General features: G+C 38.2%; 1 protein-coding gene across 1 annotated transcript; it reads right to left on the bottom strand.

Moving 5' to 3' along the window:
- Positions 1–1,327: 1,327 nt before the first annotated feature.
- LOC110449230 (coiled-coil domain-containing protein 15-like) lies at positions 1,328–19,262 on the bottom strand. Its single transcript, XM_021495957.1, has 11 exons — positions 19,085–19,262; positions 16,631–16,780; positions 16,056–16,191; positions 15,608–15,657; positions 15,019–15,135; positions 13,921–14,041; positions 13,600–13,713; positions 12,414–12,609; positions 8,143–8,334; positions 5,521–5,669; positions 1,328–4,151 (listed from the first exon to the last, which is right to left on the bottom strand). The coding sequence occupies exons 1-11, from the start codon at positions 19,235–19,237 to the stop codon at positions 4,102–4,104; spliced, it is 1,428 nt and encodes a 475-aa protein (XP_021351632.1). The 5' UTR covers positions 19,238–19,262; the 3' UTR covers positions 1,328–4,101.
- Positions 19,263–19,272: the final 10 nt, after the last annotated feature.

The following is a 19,272-nucleotide window of genomic DNA, read 5'->3' as shown; positions in this document are numbered from 1 at the left end:
CTGCACAGTGAGACCTTTCTTGTCCGAGTGCTTTGGTTTGTGTACAGCAGAAATCTTTTCGTCCGAATAATTTGGTTAGTGTGTAAAACAGAACTTCTTTGGTCTGTACTTTGTTAAGTGTGTACAGCCGAACTTCATTTCTCAGAATAATTTGGATTGAGTTATTGTTTAATACAGTAGTCAACATATTTAGGTTTGTGTGTACAGTTGAAACTTGTGGCAGTCTGAATAATTTGGTTATGTTTCTGTATTTTTCCAGCATAACAAAAATGTACAGTATATCAGAAAATGAAATTTTCATTTCTCCTAATATTAAAAGTTTGAAAAATTCCCATATTATTTGTTATTTATTACAACAGATCTGGTAGACATTACAATGCTCAACATCAATGGTCTAGTGTGTGCATTTAAATTTTACACTATCTAGAACTGAAAAACTGGTAGCTCATTCATTTAACATTTCTCCCCTCTTCAGCTTAGTGAACTCCAACTGCATATAAATGTATAGCATCTACGCAGTGAAAAAAGGCTCAGGAAGATTACAGCCCAATGCATATGACTGCCATTGCTTTGTGTCTTCAATATCTGGAAATCTGGAAACTTCTTATTACATGGATGCACATTCAAATTTCTTTGACAGTAAAATAAACAATGGTGACTTTGTTCTGGAACCCTCTTTCCTGTTGTCCATGGCCCATCATGCCGTTACAGAGAGTTGGAACCTGGCTTGTTATGGTATTTGAGGGCCAACACATTTAAAAAGTTATGAGTAGTTGGCAGATTTTAATTCCATATAAGATTACAGTCTCTTTCTAGGTTCATGCTCGAGGCAATTGCCCTTTAGCTCAATTGGTAGAGCAGTGGACTGGGAGGTTGGGGGTCGCTGGTTCGGACCCTTGGTGGCAGCACAGTATGATCTTGTCACAAACTCTTTTGAGTTAGTTTTGTATATGAATGAGTTTTAATCCAAACCTGCATAATAGAAAACCCTGCAATAATAATCTACACAGATCTACATAGTTTTTCCAAAAATACAGCTTGGCCTTGGTTAGAAATCCCAAAATGTGTTGCATGGTGCAGGAATTAAAGTCTCGAGATGCTAGGGCTGCAGGCAGTCATTGAGATATTCAAATAAGGGTCAAAATCAAATTTGATTGGGTAATTGATAATGTAGGTATGTGTAGAATGTCTTGTGAAAGTCAAAGTATTCCTTCAAGAGTTATTTATCACTCGGAAATCATTTGTCCAGATGCCAGCACCAATGTATCTCTGTATGGCACCTATGCTTGTAATTCCAAGCAACACAGAGAGAAAAAAAATCCAAAGCTTAGTGAAGTATAAAATGATTTATGCATGAGATGTATTTTAGATCAATGACAATGCAAAAACATGACTTGCATACAACAATATAATCCCTACAATTACATATCCTTATTATTCATTCCGACAATAATTCCTGGCCTTTAATATTTAGCCCCAAGCAGGTGTCTCTCTCACTTGCCACATTGGAGTGCCCTTTAGTGCATGACCTTTACGTAAGCACACCTTTAGACATCCCTACGCAGTCTTATAGTCAGAAACTTTAAGATATGCTACAGTCTTAAAGTAAGTGCCTTTTGGCGCCACTAAACAATCTCCATACACGTATCCACATGTCCATTTTGATGCCTTGTTGCTTTGGTTAACTGAACCACAGACATTTCAGTAAATGTCTGGTGTTAAAATATTAGCAGTAAAATCTTATTTGTCAAAGATGGCTTAAAACATTTTTCAGTATAAAAATAAGAACACCAAAAGAAAGATCCATTCACCAAAACGAGGCATGCAGATGGTACTGACACATATGTCAGTCAGTGCTCTGATCTCCTTACTTTGTTATTCTCACTCTTGAGTATAACTCACTGCTTCAATCAAACATTCTCACTCCATTCATCTTCCTCAATACTCGTGGGGTTATGTTCACTTTTGTTCTCTGCACCCCTGGAATATGTCAGACTCCTTGTGCGAGACATTTGATGATGAGACAAGAAGACTATTTTGATTCTTTGATGCACATCAAAGGAATCCTGCCACAGCGTAATGGTAAAAATGACAGGCATTGAAGTCGGACGGAGCTCCTCTGTTATCTTCAAAGGACAGGTCTTGGCCTAACAATTGGACAGATTGTTTTTTTACCCGAGCCCCATCAAATAGCTAGACATGCACTTTCAATTTTGCTATGATATATTCCAGGGGTGCAGAGAGGTGAGCATAACCCCTGTAGTATTGAGGATGCCCCTTCATTCAACCCAACTACAAACAGAGATTTTCTCTGGGTTTGGCCGAGTTGCCAGATCAACAACAGATATCAGTCATATGACAATGAAAGGTCATGAATGTCATAATATTTACTTCTAAGTCATGCACACTACCATTGTTATCAGAAGCCACTGACATGTGGCTCATACTGGCATAGTAACTACAAAAATAAATTAACTTTTTACTATGCAAGTGTAAGCTCTCTGGAGCACTTAAGGATCCCTGTCCCACTGCCAAAACCTGTAACTACTCGTGGGAAACAGAGTTTTCCTGCATGCCTATTCCTGTTATACCATTCCTGAAAACAAAAGCATTCCTTCTGGGACTCTTATAAAAAATACCAAAAAGACGAGAGAAAAATAATTAACCAATATGTTACGATTGTAAAAGTATAACAAGGGCCAGACTAGGATTCGAACCCTGAACCTCTACTCTCGCTCTAACCAACTGTGCTTCCCGGTCAACAGAAGTGTCACTGTAGGGGAGGTCACTGTAGGGGAGGTCACTGTAGAGGAGGTCACTGTAGGGGAGGTCACTGTAGGGGAAATCACTGTAGAGGAGATCACTGTAGGGGAGATCACTGTAGAGGAGATCACTGTAGGGGAGGTCACTGTAGGGGAGATCACTGTAGAGGAGGTCACTGTAGGGGAGGTCACTGTAGAGGAGATCACTGTAGAGGAGGTCACTGTAGGGGAGGTCACTGTAGGGGAAATCACTGTAGAGGAGATCACTGTAGGGGAGATCACTGTAGGGGAGATCACTGTAGGGGAGGTCACTGTAGGGGAGGTCACTGTAGAGGAGGTCACTGTAGGGGAGGTCACTGTAGGGGAGATCACTGTAGAGGAGATCACTGTAGGGGAGATCACTGTAGGGGAGATCACTGTAGGGGAGGTCACTGTAGGGGAGGTCACTGTAGAGGAGGTCACTGTAGAGGAGGTCACTTTAGGGGAGTTCACTGTAGGGGAGGTCACTGTAGGGGAGATCACTGTAGGGGAGGTCACTGTAGGGGAGGTCACTGTAGGGGAGGTCACTGTAGGGGAGGTCACTGTAGGGGAGGTCACTGTGTGTAGGAAAAACTACAGGGGAATTCACTAGACTTTTGCCAGCAGCAGGACAGGGATCCTTCATTATATCCTTTTAGTATGATCCTACAGCAATGTACATGTATACATAAAGCTTCATCTTCAAAATGAAAGTCCACATAGTTCTCGCATCAAACATTTCATAATATGGTTGATCCCCTTTTCCATTAACACATATATGTAGCTACAGACTGCTATAAATATAAGCTTTGTTAAGTATAGCCATACATTTCCTCTTTCTACTTATCAGAAAGACCCTTTATTAGACTAAGAAAATCTATAGGGTAATGTTTTCGTAATTTTGTCATCATCCAGCAATGACTTTGGACTTCTGTCCATCATTTCCATAAAACTGTTCCAGTGCTTGTTTCAGATATGTCAATGTATTCCTTTCGTTAGAAAACATGAAAACATGGTCTTTGTTTGGGAGCGGAGGGATAAAAACTTTCAAATCAATGGAGGGACTTGCAACATAGCAATTTTTTTATGGAGTCTAGTTCATTTTACTCTAGAATGAACATCAACCAATCTAACTACATCAATGGTAGCAGACCACTTTTTATGACAGTCAGCTGGCCCAATTAGAGCAAGTTCCCAAAGTGAAGAGATCATCCTCTTCAATTCATTGAGTCCAAAAGGTTAATTCTTCCATTTTAATGCTATTCACTAATGTGTGGTGAATTTTTAAATACTGATGACTGAGCAGGTCCATCTTTCCTTATCAGGACACATCACAAGAAATCAGCAATGACTGCAGCGCTTTGGCAAAACCTTTAAAAGAAAGCAGAGAGATAGGGACTGATTTAATATATCCAGTACTGTATAACATTAAATGTTGATTGTGTTTCAACAGTCATGGTTTTCATGGTTGCTACAGAACTAAGAACATATACACAATGAATTGATTTATATGAAGTTTCCACCACGAAGAAAGAACCCCCCAACATTTAATGTTTTACAGTACATGTACCACTACACCTGCTTCAAACCATGAAGGAAGTATTCCCCCACATTTAATATCTTACAGTACATGTACCACTACACCTGCTTCAAACCACGAAGGAAGAATCCCCCCACATTTAATGTTTTACAGTACATGTGACACTACACATGCTTCAAACCACGAAGGAAGTATCCCCCACATTTAATGTTTTACAGTACATGTACCACTACACATGCTTCAAACCACGAAGGAAGTATCCCCCACATTTAATGTTTTACAGTACATGTGACACTACACATGCTTCAAACCACGAAGGAAGTACCCCCCACATTTAATGTTTTACAGTAAATGTACCACTACACATGCTTCAAACCACGAAGGAAGTACCCCCCAATATTTAATGTTTTACAGTACATGTACCACTACACCTACATTTTATATCAGTTGTTTGATAAATGTTCAATGTTTTACTGGTACATATGTACTTTTTTTCAAGTTCCAATTTTATGAAAATTGGAAATGTGAACAGTTCTACCTCATTAAAATGTATATAGTTGAATGTCATCCATTAATCTGGTTGTCCCATTGTTCAGCCAGTGACCCCAAATAACCCTTTTTGGCCCACCCCCTCAGTTCTCTGGGGGTCTACACAATTTTTAATCATCATTACCTTAGAATGCTTCCAACAAAATATGGTTGAAATCTAAGATTTGATGTACTTCAAGAAAAAAAGTCTCTAAGCAACGTCATATGGCTAAATTAACCCCCCCCCCCTTTTAGCCCGCCCCTCAGCCCCCTTGGAGATCATTCTCCTACAAGTAAGTCTGTATCTTTTTTTTATCATCACCAGGGGGAAGGCTTCCAACAGAATAAAGTTAATAACCAGTACATAGTTCCAGAAAGGAAGTTGCTTAAAGCAAAACTTGGTTACTTCCACTTTTTGACCCACCTTCTAACCCAGATCAATAAATATTAAAGAAAACTATTTTCTGGACACATGGGGTGAAGTGAGGGAGTATTTGGAAGAAGGATTTATCTGAAAAACTCAATAATAAAATGTGACCTTCCAAATTTTAGAGTTTTTGTATTGTTTGCATATTTAAAATTATGATGACTGAAAATCAACAAATTAAATCACAGGGTTTCACTATGTGAATTAATTGTTACATTGCGAAATACATTGTTGATTTGTCTCACCTCTAGGGTTTTTATAGAATACACAGTTGTTAGCACAAGTTTCTGGGTTGGTGTCCCACACAGAGATGCCACAGCAACAAAGGGGAGGTAACTGTATCCCCTTCAGTTCAATCTTTTCCCTGAGCTGTGCCCTGAGTGCTTCAACAAACCTAAAATATGAAAATGTAGAAAAATAACACTATACGATATAACAAGAGGCCCAGAGGGCCTGTATTGCTCTCCTGGAAATGTTAGCAAAACTGAAATTGAAACAGCAAGATGTTGCTGGTAGTGTACATGTATTACATGGTTAGTCAGGGGTTATATTTATATGCAATTGGACAAAATCCTGTCATTCCTACATGAAAAGGTAGATTTTGAAGAATTTGTTATGTTTCCCTTATTGGGCCCCACCCCTCTGCCCCCAGGGAGGTCAGACCCACGGTTGATACAAAATTAAGTCCCCTTCACCCAAGGATACTGTCATTCCTACAGAAGAAAAAGGGTTTTAAAGCTATTTTTCTATTTTCCCTATTTGGCCCTGCCCCTCTGCCCCTAGGGGGTTCAAACACACTATTTATATAAAATTGATTTCCCTTCCCCATAGGATGCTACTGTTCAAATTTGGTTAAAACACCTTTATCCCAACTGAGAACAAGAGGCTCAGAGGGCCGTTAACGCTCACCTTGAAATATCTAAGCAATCATGGCAAAATATTCTCCTAATGAGATCCAAAGGAATATGCCAGACCCCAAGGCCAATCCATGTAGATATATGTATTAGATTTTTCATGCCCAGCAATTTTATGTATATATGGTTATGGGGTGGGGATCTCAACTGTTTCCAAGCTGTGACTCAGAAACTAGGTCCACAGGGCTGTGGCCAGACCCAAGGATCAATTCTAATAGTATCATGACTGCATTCGTCTCTTTTTGCCCAGCATTTGTATTTATAGTTTTGGGGTGGGGATCTCAATCGTTTCAAAGTTATGACCCAGGGGCTAAGTCTGCAAAGGTGGGGCAGACCCTAGGGCCATCCTGGAAGCAAATGTGCATTCTTCTCTTTACACTCAGCAATTGTATATATGGTTATACGGAGGGGATCACGACCATTTCCAAGTAATAAACTTGTTTTGGCCCCTCCCCTTAGCCCGGGGGGTCAGCTCCACCATTTGTACAATTTTGAATCCCCACCACCTAGGGATGCTTCCAGTCAAATTTAGTTGAATTCCAATAAGGGGTTAAGAAGAAGAAGTCGTGCAAAGAAATTGTTGATGTACGGACGACGGACGCCACAATATGGCATAAGCTCACCTTGGTAGAAGATGTAGTATATGCTCAAATTAATAGGAGAATACTAGGACCATTTAATACATGTTCACAGAATAATTATTAGAATATCATAGATTTTAGTATTTTAATTACTATAGTCTTAATACTCAAGTCCTTTGGTCTAGTGTTTGGTTAGAGGCACTTCCAAGATAAAGGCTTCATACAGTAAATGTAAATAATTCAAAGACAAAATCAAGGATTAAAACTATTTAGTGTGTGGTTTGCATAGATATTATGGTATTAACAAATACATAAGAGACCCAAATGCACCAATTCTGTACGGTCTACGGGAGATTCAAAGACTAAACATTCATGCATGTGTAAAGTTCTGTTGGCATAGATGTAAGAAGACATTATTTTGCTTCGACATATCTAATCCTATGGACAAATACATATAGTATCCCTACATAGAGACTAGAATGTAAAGCAGGGTGGAACAATATATGCTCATCCAATGTCAATCTGAATTAAGTACCTAAAATCCTTCTAATGCATTATTATGTCTAAATGTATGAAAATACGGAAATGTAACGAGAATTGAAAAAACAACATTTGTACTGTTTTACTCAGGAGAGTTGAGAACCATTCCTGGAATGTGGTGAAAGGAGAAAAACATAATGTGATCAACCAACCTAACCAAGCTGAAGGAAAATATGTACATTTTATACAACATTTATAATCTTGCATAGGAATTGTCTTCCTTTTTACATATTTCAACCCATGAAAATAGAAATTGGAATTGCCCCTTTTTGTCAATAATTAACTCAATTTCCACCATTAAAACTAAAGATATTTCTAGTGTTTATCATTACAGATTTCTTTTGAGACAACATGTAAATATTGACAAAGTCTCATCAGAATCCTGTCATAATTTCGAAGTTATTTTGTTGAAACCGTTGACCAATTAGATAACAGTATGTTAATAAAATACGTGTAGATTTTGCTCACCTTTAAGCTTTGCGTTTGACATTATATACAGTATTATCAATATCAAGTTTCATTAGAACTCAGTCATATTTGATAAAGCTGGTGCACAAAACCTGTCAACCAATCAGAGCAGCGTAAGTTAATTAACTACTCAGGGATTTTGCTTAACTTTAAACTACATGTATGTAGCCTGTGTCTTTGTATAAAGTGCATGCCCACCAAGTTTCATCAAAATCTAAAAACATTTAGACCAGTTATCTTTAGTTGATGAACTTGAGTTTGGAAATTGACAATTCAGAGCACATTATGCTAATTAATGATGCATTTTTGAAGGGAATATAATAAAAAGAGACTGATTACATGTTTTACATCAAAATTTTCTCACCTTTCCATTTCCCTGAGCTTCTTGAGTCTAAGTTGGTTCCGACGTAGCGTTTCTTTCACCTGCTCCTGCTCTTCAATTTCACGTGTCAAAGTCTGGAGGGAAGTTTCTCCCGTGACGGGGTCCCGGGGCTCAACAAAACGACGTGACTTCTCCTCTTCTTCTCTTCTCTCCTCTTCTTTTTCCTTCTTCAACCTAAAAAGAAATCAGATGATATAATATAAATCTGTGCCTTACTTATTTTCGAAAAAAGTAGTTAACTGTATGCTGAGCCAACCAAGGTTTCTATTCTTTTGAGCACAGCTGAAAACAGTTAAATGTTACATGACATTCATCGATCACTAGGAGTACTGGCATTTCTTGTGTATAACTAGCGTCGTATATTGCCAGCAAAACTCAAAATAACACTTTATTACATAAAATCTGCAGGCTGACCAATCTGGTAACTTGCCCCTGGGTTATCTGCTGTGTAAGAACTATAATCATATTTGACCTAATAAGCACACCTGGGGTATAAGCACCCCCCTACCTTTTTTCTGGGAAAGAGGATGGGTTCGCTTAATTAAAACCCCTCAAAAGGTTGCTTACTTAACTCGTCTGCAAATACAACCTTTAGCATTTACATCTCTTGTCAATGTTACTGGCCTAGCATCATTTCCTCAATCAATATTAGGCAAATTGTCTCCGTAAAGTTACTTGATTCATTCTTTGAAAGATTGCACAAATGTTTCAAGTCCAACTGATTCAAAACTTGATCGTTTTCGTAATTGCTCACTAATCGATCTGAATAAAATTGACATGTTGATATTGGTAAATTCCCTTATTCAATTCAAGAAGTTCTTCTCATTTCTGATTTTGTTTTCTGTCACCAACTCCACATAGTTATCATCTTACTCAACTATTAAAACTTTCATCACCACTCAAGTATGTGCCGTTCTCTCACTTCCTCGTTCACCACCACTCAAGTATGTGCCACTTCTCACTTCCCCGTTCATCACCACTCAAGTATTTGCCGCTCTCTCATTTCCCCATTCACCACCACTCAAGTATGTGCCTTACTCTCTCGTCCTCATTCATCACCACTCAAGTCTGTGCCTTTCTCTCACTTCCCCATACCATCACCACTCAAGTATGAGCCGTTCTCTCCCTTCCCCATTCATCAACACTCAAGTATGTGCCGTTCGCTCACTTCCTCGTTCACCACCACTCAAGTATGTGTCGTTCTCTCATTTCCCCATTCCTCACCACTCAAGTATGTGCTGTTCTGCCGTTCTCTCACTGCCCCATTCATCACCACTCACGTATGTGCCGTTCTCTCCCTTCCCCATTCATCAACACTCACGTATGTGCCGTTCTCTCCCTTCCTCGTTCTTCATCACCACTCAAGTATTTGCCGCTCTCTCATTTCCCCATTCACCACCACTCAAGTATGTGACGTTCTCTCACTTCCTCATTCATCACCACTCAAGTTTGTGCGGTTCTCTCACTTCCCCATTAATCACCACTCAAGTATGTGGCGTTCTCTCACTTCCTCGCTCATCACCACTCAAGTATGTACCGTTCTCTCACTTCCCCATACCATCACCACTCAAGTATGTGCGGTTCTCTCACTTCCCCATTTATCACCACTCAAGAATGTGCGGTTCTCTCACTTCCCCATTGATCACCACACAAGAATGTGCCGTTCTCTCTCTTCCCTGTTCATCACCTCACAAGTATGTGCCATTCTCTCACGTCCCCGTTCATCACCACTCAAGGATGTGCCGTTCTCTCATTTTCCCTTTCATCACCACTCAAGAATGTGCGGTTCTCTCACTTCCCCATTCAACACCACACAAGAATGTGCCGATCTCTCACTTCCTCGTCCATCACCACTCAAGTATGTACCGTTCTCTCACTTCCCCATCCATCCCCACTCAAGTATCTGCCGTTCTCTCACTTCCCCGTTTATCACCACTCAAGTATGTGACATTCTCTCAGTTCCCCATTCATCACTACTCAAGTATGTGCGGTTCTCTCACTTCCCCATTCAACACCACACAAGAATGTGCCGATCTCTCACTTCCCCATTCAACACCACACAAGAATGTGCCGTTCTCTCATTTCCCCGTTCACCACCACTCAAGAATGTGCCTTTCTCTCCCTTCCCCATTCAACACCACACAAGAATGTGCCGTTCTCTAATTTCAACATTCATCACCACTCAAGTTTGTGCGGTTCTCTCACTTCCCCATTGATCTCCACTCAAGTATGTGCCGTTATCTCACTTCCCCGTTCATCACCTCTCAAGTATGTGCCATTCTCTCCCTTCCCCATTCATCAACACTCAAGTATGTGCCGTTATCTCACTTCCCCATTCATCAACACTCAAGCATGTGCCGTTTTCTCACTTTCCCATTCAACACCACTCAAGAATGTGCCTTTCTCTCCCTTCCCCATTCATCAACACTCAAGTATGTGCAGTTCTCTCACTTCCTCGTTCGTCACCACTCGTTCATCACCACTCAAGCATGGGCCGTTCTCTCACTTCCCCATCCATCCCCACTCAAGTATCTGCCGTTCTCTCACTTCCCGATTCATCACCACTCAAGTAAGTTCCGTTCTCTCACTTCCCATTCATCACCACTCCAGTATGTGTCGTTCTCTCATTTCCCCATTTATCACCACTCAAGAATGTGCGGTTCTCTCACTTCCCCATTGATCACCCCTCAAGTATGTGCCGTTCTCTTCTTTCACCTTTCATTACCACTCGCTTATGTGCCGTTTTCTCACTTTCCCATTCAACACCACTCAAGAATGTGCCGTTCTATCACTTCCCCATTCATCACTACTCAAGTATGTGCCGTTCCCTCACTTCCCCGTTCATCACCTCTCAAGTATGTGCCGTTCACTCACTTCCTCATTCATCATCACTCAAGTATGTGCCGTTATCTCACTTCCCCATTCATCCCCACTCAAGTATGTTCCGTTCTCTCACTTCCTCGCTCATCACCCCTCAAGTATGTACCGTTCTCTCACTTCCCCATCCATCCCCACTCAAGTATCTGCCGTTCTCTCATTTCCCCTTTCAACACCACTCAAGTATGTGCCGTCCTCTCACTGCCCCATTCATCACAACTCAAGAATGTGCGGTTCTCTCACTTCCCCATTGATCACCCCTCAAGTATGTGCCTTTCTCTCACTTCCTCGTTCGTCACCACTCGTTCATCACCACTCAAGAATGTGCCGTTCTCACACTTCCCCATTCATCACCTCTCAAGTATGTGCCATTCTCTCACTCCCCCGTTCATCACCACACAAGTATGTGCCATTCTCTCCCTTCCCCATTCAACACCACACAAGAATGTGCCGATCTCTCACTTCCCCATTCATAACCACTCAAGGATGTGCCGTTCTCTGATTTCCCCATTCATCACCACTAACGTATGTGCCGTTCTCTCACTTCCCCGTTCATCACCACTCAAGTATATTCCGTTCTCTCACTTCCCCATTGATCACCACTCAAGTATGTGCCGTTCTCTCACTTCCTCATTCATCACCACTCAAGTATGTGCCGTTCTCTCACTTCCTCATTCATCACCACTCAAGTATGTGCCTTTCTCTCACTTCCTCATTCATCACCACTCAAGTATGTGCCGTTCTCTCACTTCCTCGTTCATCACCACTCAAGTATGTGCTGTTCTCTCACTTTTAAAAATCTGGGAGGCCGTTTTTGATTGTTTGGACAAATAAGGAAACAGTCAGTTTCAGCCAAGTTGGAGAATGAAAGGGATTTATTAAGAACACCCCTCTCATTGTGCTTATTAGATCGAATATGGTATATGAAATTACGATGCATGTAACTTGAACTAATTGTTCGTGCATACTTTCGATGATTGAACCTTTCAAATTTCTATAATTTTGTTGTGTTTTTATTCATATTGAAGATTATACAACATTGTGTTCCCCTGACCCAAGAATGCTCTAGATCAAATGGGGTTAACGTCATTTATTTGTAGAAAAGGAAAAGAAAAAGGACATATTTTCCCTATCAGGCCCTGCCCTTCTGCCCAAAGAGAAGCCACATCCTCGATTTATTCAAAAGTAAGTCCTCTTTTATCTTACAAAGCTCCACACCCAATTTAGCCAAATCTGATCAACCATTCTTGACAAGTAGGGCTTTCTAGGAACAGTTGACAGGTGAATGGACAGACAGACAATGGACACAGCACCATAGCATAAGCTCATATGGCCCTTCAGACCAGGTGAGCTAACTATTGTTTTTCAATATGTACCTCTGTATACGTTTCCTATGCTCCTTGCGTTTTAGATTCTCTTTCACTTGTTCTCTCTCAATATCCATGAACAAACGTCTATAGGTTGCCTGCTGACTCTTAAGGCGTTGCTTCTCCTCTTCTGACTGCACCCCCATATAAATGTTTGGCACATGTGGGACTGATCTGTTGATCTGGGTACCACTTATCGTTGTGACTGCAATACAGATAAGAGAAATGGTAAAATTATCATTTTTTACATGTTACAAAAACACTACTATAATTGCCTGAATGTTACTTTAATGTGTAGGCGTGTACCCATCCAGCCACGGACCACGCTCTGTGTTTCTGAAGGAGTGAGTGCATCCAAGGGTTATACCGCATGATGCAAAAACTTGCTTGCCAGTAAGGCAATATTTTCCCCTTACTTGACTGTTATAGTACATAAAAAACTTATTATTATCAAATATAGATATATTTATAAGATCTGCTGGTAATAAAAGTATTATAGTATCTGCTATGGATATTTTAAAAGATATTGAACAAGGTGTATATACATCTTTATGTGCTATCTACAAATATCTATATTGAATGTGAAAGGAGTTGACCTTGACCTGCCATGACCCAAAAATGCTTACTAGCAGGTGTCAACTTATTAAGCACACAAGTTTGTTCTGTTGAGGTGAGAATATCGAGTAAGAAAACACAACAAAAATGATGGAGAAACATATTTTTCCTGAGAACAATTGTCTTTGAAAAAGAACACTATTGAACAATATCAATTGGAAAGGTGAGATGGCAAAACAAGCTCTGGATATTATCTTTTTTTTTCTCACAAAAACTAGGGAAAACATTTAACATGAAGTTGAAAGTTATAGGACAGACAGGAATTAAAATGATTTCAACTGACTTTGAAGAATGACCTGAGGATTAGAGCAACATGATGCCTAATCATGAACCATTGTATGTACATCTATATCTAAATTAAATATACTAATCATGTAACTCATAGATTCATAACGAAACCTTCAGACCATAAGAAGTTGTATCCAGGACAAGCACTAGTTGACCTCTGACCCTTCACTAATACCTTGACAGCTATGATTCAAACCTTAGAGTGCTACGTTATACAACATAGTGACTAGCCACGTGCACGTCCATGAAATTTTAAGAAGAAAGCAGACAAATTGTTAATGTAAATATTTACTTGTTTTCCTTGCTATTCTCTCCTTCCTTGATTCATCTTTGCTTGGTTCCAAATCAAAGTGTACCATTTTCATTTGTTTCATGTTTTCGAGGTTGTCGTCAACATCTTGACTTCCTTTTTACACGTAAATACCAATAAAAAATGTAATAATCATGAAAAGTAAATTTAATTCTGGACAGCAAATGAATACAATCAAATTTTGCTACTCAAATGTTTTTGCAAGCTCTCAATGATGTAATCTTATTATAACATTACATATTGTTTATTTATTGATAAGAATATTACTTAAGTGACAGTTTATTTTATTTCTGATGATCCTACCTGTAGGGATGACAATTTTTGGCTGATCTGTTTGAGACTGCCATATGTCATCCTCCTCCTCCTCATCTTCATCATTCAGTTCAATGACGGTAGGTTCCATGGTGTGTCGCGAGGATGGATGCTGTAGATTTAACAACAATACAAGTTCTCAGTTCATCAGTAGTGATAGGCTGAGGATCGATTATTTGAAAGTTGATTGGTTTTGATTCCCATTATCAATAACAAATTCCATACCGATAATCGATACAATCTGTTCATTATTGAAATCAATGTGCCAAGTGCATACAATGTTAAGGATGCATTGGAAGTTATTTATTTTTATGACATTAACTATATGATTGACAAAACTGAACAAAAGTTGCTTGAAATCCATTTATTATAAAAGAATGAAACCTAATGTAGATTTATCAACTATGTCTATTGATGTAATAGTAGTGCTCTCACTTTATTTGTGTATGCAGTCCCATAGAGTTATACACCGACTATGCAATCAATAATCAATCAATATACTTTTCAGATTACAAACCAATTATTGAGTATGATTTTGATATCTACTGTATTGGAGCATCTTAAAGCAACATTTCCCTTATTTTCCTACATTTTTTAAAGCATGTAGCAATATCTGCAGGCATTTTGAAAGAAAGTGTCTAGAAGTAAATTGGGGAAATGAAATCAAATATTCAGATTAAAATTATTTGGTCACTTCTTCTTCCTGTTTTGTACCTAACTAGGATTTTAATATCAAAAACAAAATTGGCTACAATCTCATCAGAAACAGGAACAAAAAGTCAGTCCTATATAATTCATGTACAGCAGGGAAAATCCTGTATAAGGAGGCAAATTTTACATAAATTAAAATGTGGTACATCATTTTAAAATTAAAATATTTCAAGGCAGAAATATTGTTTTCAAATTGTCTTATTTTTACCCCGCGCTAGGCCTCATGTTAAATGCATTTCTGGTCATGAGGTGTTATAACTTGCCTTATATATAATGTATGTAAACAAACTTGTTTTTCCTCCCGAATCCCCCTCAATCCAGCAATGAGTTCCTGTACTAACAGAGAAGATGTCATAATCAGAACTAAACTACACTTACATCTCTTGTCCTAGACACTTTCCAGACACCACCTGGCAAATCATCTGGTATGAAATCTTCTGTGATCACCTGTTTAGAACTGAGTTTCTTACGAGCCTGCGATGTGAATTTGTGTATCTGAAATATGGAAATAACAATTAACATTTAAACCTTATCAAACAGACAACATTTGTCCAGGAGAATTTTGGCATTGTCAAGGGGTTCAGCAATAGTTTGAAGGAGCCCTTCAATAGAATTGCTAAGAAAATAAAGAAAAATACAACACTGAAAAATGTTAGCAATAAGTATTTTGGTAAATGAAACATGGGACATGATACCTGTGTCATATGTACTTGGGTTTTCCAATTGCATTAACAGTCGAGCCTCATTCATCCATTCACCACTTATCTCATATTCATATATCCCGTCCGAAACCAAACTCTTTCATAATCCAGCCCCTTTTACCGAGAACAATGGTGACTGGATGAGCCAGACTCAACAACACAAATGTTTCCAGGAATATATAGGATTCAGAATACATTGTACGAAGCATCGTTTTTTGAATAACTTCAATAAGTACTTGAGCTTAAATACATGAAGATGAACTCGCCTGGTTTGTCTGATCTTGAAAAGCTTTGTTTGTAGCATCCCTATGGTCCTCTGATAAAATAAAACGAAATCTAAGTATAAATTTAAGGTCAAATAGAACTTATTTGTAATTCTTTGTTGTGGCTAGTTCTTAAAAACATGTAATCATAATTTATTTTCTATCGCAGTATTCATTTACAATGTTTCCGTTTGGCAATATAGCATGATGTGTATATCATAACTTGGCTGTTTTTTCAAGCCAGATCTCACAAAAAATGACACAAATCATGTCTTTTAATTGACTTTTAGTATCAGGTGTTTACCATTAAAAGTTTACTTTACATCAGAAATTTTCAGATAGCTTGAAACCTTTTTCTTACAAATTAATTGATCAATCCATGTTTTTTTGTGTTTCTGTTTGATACAAAAATACACCATTTGTATAAATAAGTTATCCATTTAACACAAACCAGCAAAAGATGATGATGTGTTACGTTGCTTGATGGTCAGGGCATGGTTCCTCTGTACAATACAGTTATCTTTCCTTGGAAGCGTGTTTTCCTTTGAAAAGGCACTCTGTCGGACAACTTTTCGCTCATGCTCAACCTTATAAAAATGATATACATGTATTACTGATCATGTTAATTTCAGCAAGTTTATGAAATATGAGTTAATGTGCAAAAATCACCATTCATTTTTCACACAAAGTGTTACAAGCTGTCTGAACAGAGCCCTACATAATTCATAAAACATGTGTAAACAAGATTTTTTCCTAGGTCCCTTTACATTCTGTATATTCATGATCAGCCTATGTAATAATAAAGCCTGTCCATTATAAAGAAAAACATTCATAAATGTATTTTCATAATACAATGTAACAATGTAACAGATTCAATATCTGAAATATTTAAATTCATACAGTGTCCATTAGTTGTTCACTAGGTAGACTGGAGCAATCTGTGTATCTAAGGACACAACACCACTAGATATGACAGCTGCTGACATTTGGATAATGCTAGATCATTCTGAATTCAATCAAACTTACAGCTCTGTAACTCTTTTCAGTTTCTTGTTGTTTTCTTGCTCTCTCCATTAATCTCACTCTGTGTTTAACATCATCTTTAAATTTTTGCAATCTTGCTTCCTTTTCTTGTTGCATTCTTTTAATCCTTGCATCTTCCTCTTGTGCTGCAGTCTGATGTTAAATCAAATTTTTGTTTTATTCAAGACATTTTACAGAAAAAATGAGAAAATGTAGTCAGCAAATATAGGTAAAATGAAATGAAGCATTGAAAATAATCGTCAAGGATTGCTACTATCTGTTTATTTATCCAGTCTAGAGTTCAGTATAGCATGATGTGGTGGTTGTACTCGGGTATTACATTATCTGTGCTGTAGTACCTGGTATTTATCACAGCCTCAAACACTCATGCAAACATGTGAGGGTAATTTGCTGAAATACCTTAAGTACAAAGTGGTATACCTAGGCCTGTATGTAGCACTGTTGTATACATACCTATGACCAAATGAATGTCCATCAAAAAATTTGACATCAAGAAAGATGGACCATTTAAGTGGAAGTATCATGTATTTAGACAAAGCACGCTCTATACATTATGATTAAATGGAATTTTGAACAAAGATATAAGTGGCAAACAATAGATAAATGTGTATGTACTCGGCTCCTCAATCAGATGGGGAGCAAAAAGGCATGATTCAAACACACACAACCTCAAATGACCTCGCAATTGCTGTTTCCAAATGACTCAATTTTTTGAGGGTATCAGAATTAATGTTAGAAATGGAAAGGAAGGATTTTTTTTTATAAATATTCAAATAAATGTAAAAATAACATCTTAGTGTTAGCTTCTAATTTTACCTGAATTTGTTTCCAATATATCAATTAATCAAAATCAAATATGACGATAAGATAACATGCAGCATTGTACATTTTTTCCCCTTCGCATAACATTCCATGTGTAACAGAAGAAAGAAAAAAATGTAACGCCTAGACCGGGTTTCCAAACCTGGGACCCTCCAAACTCTAGATGGATGCTCTACAAATTGAGCCACCTGGTCACCAATGATCGACCCAGTCCTGTTCCACTATATTCCTCCCTTCATTTTCTAAGTCTTCGGTCCTGAAGACACAACCATTTACAACCCATGCAAGTTCAGTTTGTCCCCTTGCTAAGCGTACCCACAAAACTAGGGCTGTCAAGGTCGCCAATTTTGAAACAGGACAAAGAGAAAATGAAATGGCCAGACGGGGGTTAGAACCTGGGACCCTCAAAACTCTAGACGGACCCTCTACCAATTGAGCCACTTGGTCGCCGATGATCGACAAAGTCCAGTTCCGCTTACACATGTATAGCCCCACCTCCTATCAAGAAGAGATGCAGCCACATTCATATGTGCTACATGTACATTTTGTGACATCAAGACATCTACATTGTATAACGTCATTATATCTGTTAAAATGCACTGAAGTAGAGGAATGGTCAAGGAAAGGGATTTATTACATTTTTGCCAGTGAAATATTGGATTCTATCAACTTGATAAAACTGATATCTTTCACACTGTGACAATTAATATCAAATGTGATATTTGGTATTGACCAATCTTAACGGTACCCTCTATTTGCTGCATTCAAAGGTAACATTTTTTTTGTTCAGATTCAATGAAGCGACGGTAGAATAAGTGGTTGTTATTGTAAATGTTTGGTACAAAGCAATCACACCAGATAATAGCAGAAAACGTTGAAATTGCGTTGAGTATCCCATTCAAAATGGCACACAGCCTTGTTGTTAAGCGTAACGTCATTAAAATATGGCGCTAATTATTACGCTTCTGATTCCAACCCTTTTTTAATGCATTACATTTTTCATGTTTTAAAAGAAATATGCTTTAAAAATGTAATAAATAGAAAATTTAATGGTGTCTTAAGTAATAACAAATATATTTCACTTGTGTGGCTAATATTTTGATATGTTTCACTCGTGCTAAATATCAAAATATTAGCCACACTTGTGAGTATATTTGTTAATACTGAAGACACCATTATATATTTATCCTCTTTGTGTGTTTATGTTGTCTATATTTCATCAAAACATCCCCTAGGCCTGTGATAAGATATATAGATGTGTCTGAAATTCTGACTGTAAATTGAGATTTAACTATAAAAAAGGTTTTTATAATAATAGCCTTATTTTGCATATGATTTTTATCTCAATTTACAGTCAGAATTTCAAAATACCTTTGGATAAGCGGCCCTGGATTATGGATAAGGTCTTTCTACAACTCAAACAGCAGACCGGGGTTGGGGTGGGGATTTCATTATTTTAACATCGACTATAAGCTTTGCCGAGAAAGTATGATACGAAGCATTGTTATCGATATTTTGTACAATGATCCAATCCTTCTCAAGAAACTGTTATTTCAAGTTCAGACATGCAAATTGTAATTTTAAAACCGTATACAACATATTTTATGTACGTACTACGCCTTCTGAGTGTACAGAAATGGATGGCTGAACCCATGCACCAACGGCTCTGATTTCAACATTTCTGTTACCCATAACATCTGTGCTTATAACTGGTTTGGATATCTTTCTTAGATAATTTTCACTCGCTGGCCTTGTTTTGGACGCCATTTTCAAACAACGATCTGCGTCATTAAACTATTAGA

Source organism: Mizuhopecten yessoensis, unplaced genomic scaffold (assembly GCF_002113885.1).
Source record: "Mizuhopecten yessoensis strain PY_sf001 unplaced genomic scaffold, ASM211388v2 scaffold4535, whole genome shotgun sequence".
Lineage (NCBI taxonomy): Eukaryota > Metazoa > Mollusca > Bivalvia > Pectinida > Pectinidae > Mizuhopecten > Mizuhopecten yessoensis.
This window is presented reverse-complemented; position numbering and strand designations above follow the sequence as displayed.

Excerpts from the sequence above, each read along its gene's own strand:
- LOC110449230 (XM_021495957.1), bottom strand. The coding sequence starts at position 19,237 with ATGGCGTCCAAAACAAGGCCAGCGAGTGAAAATTATCTAAGAAAGATA. Across the intron at positions 14,042-15,018 it reads AAGTGTCTAGGACAAGAGAT|CATCCATCCTCGCGACACAC; the intron begins GTAAGTGTAGTT and ends TTAAATCTACAG. Across the intron at positions 12,610-13,599 it reads GAGAATAGCAAGGAAAACAA|TCACAACGATAAGTGGTACC; the intron begins GTAAATATTTAC and ends TCTGTATTGCAG.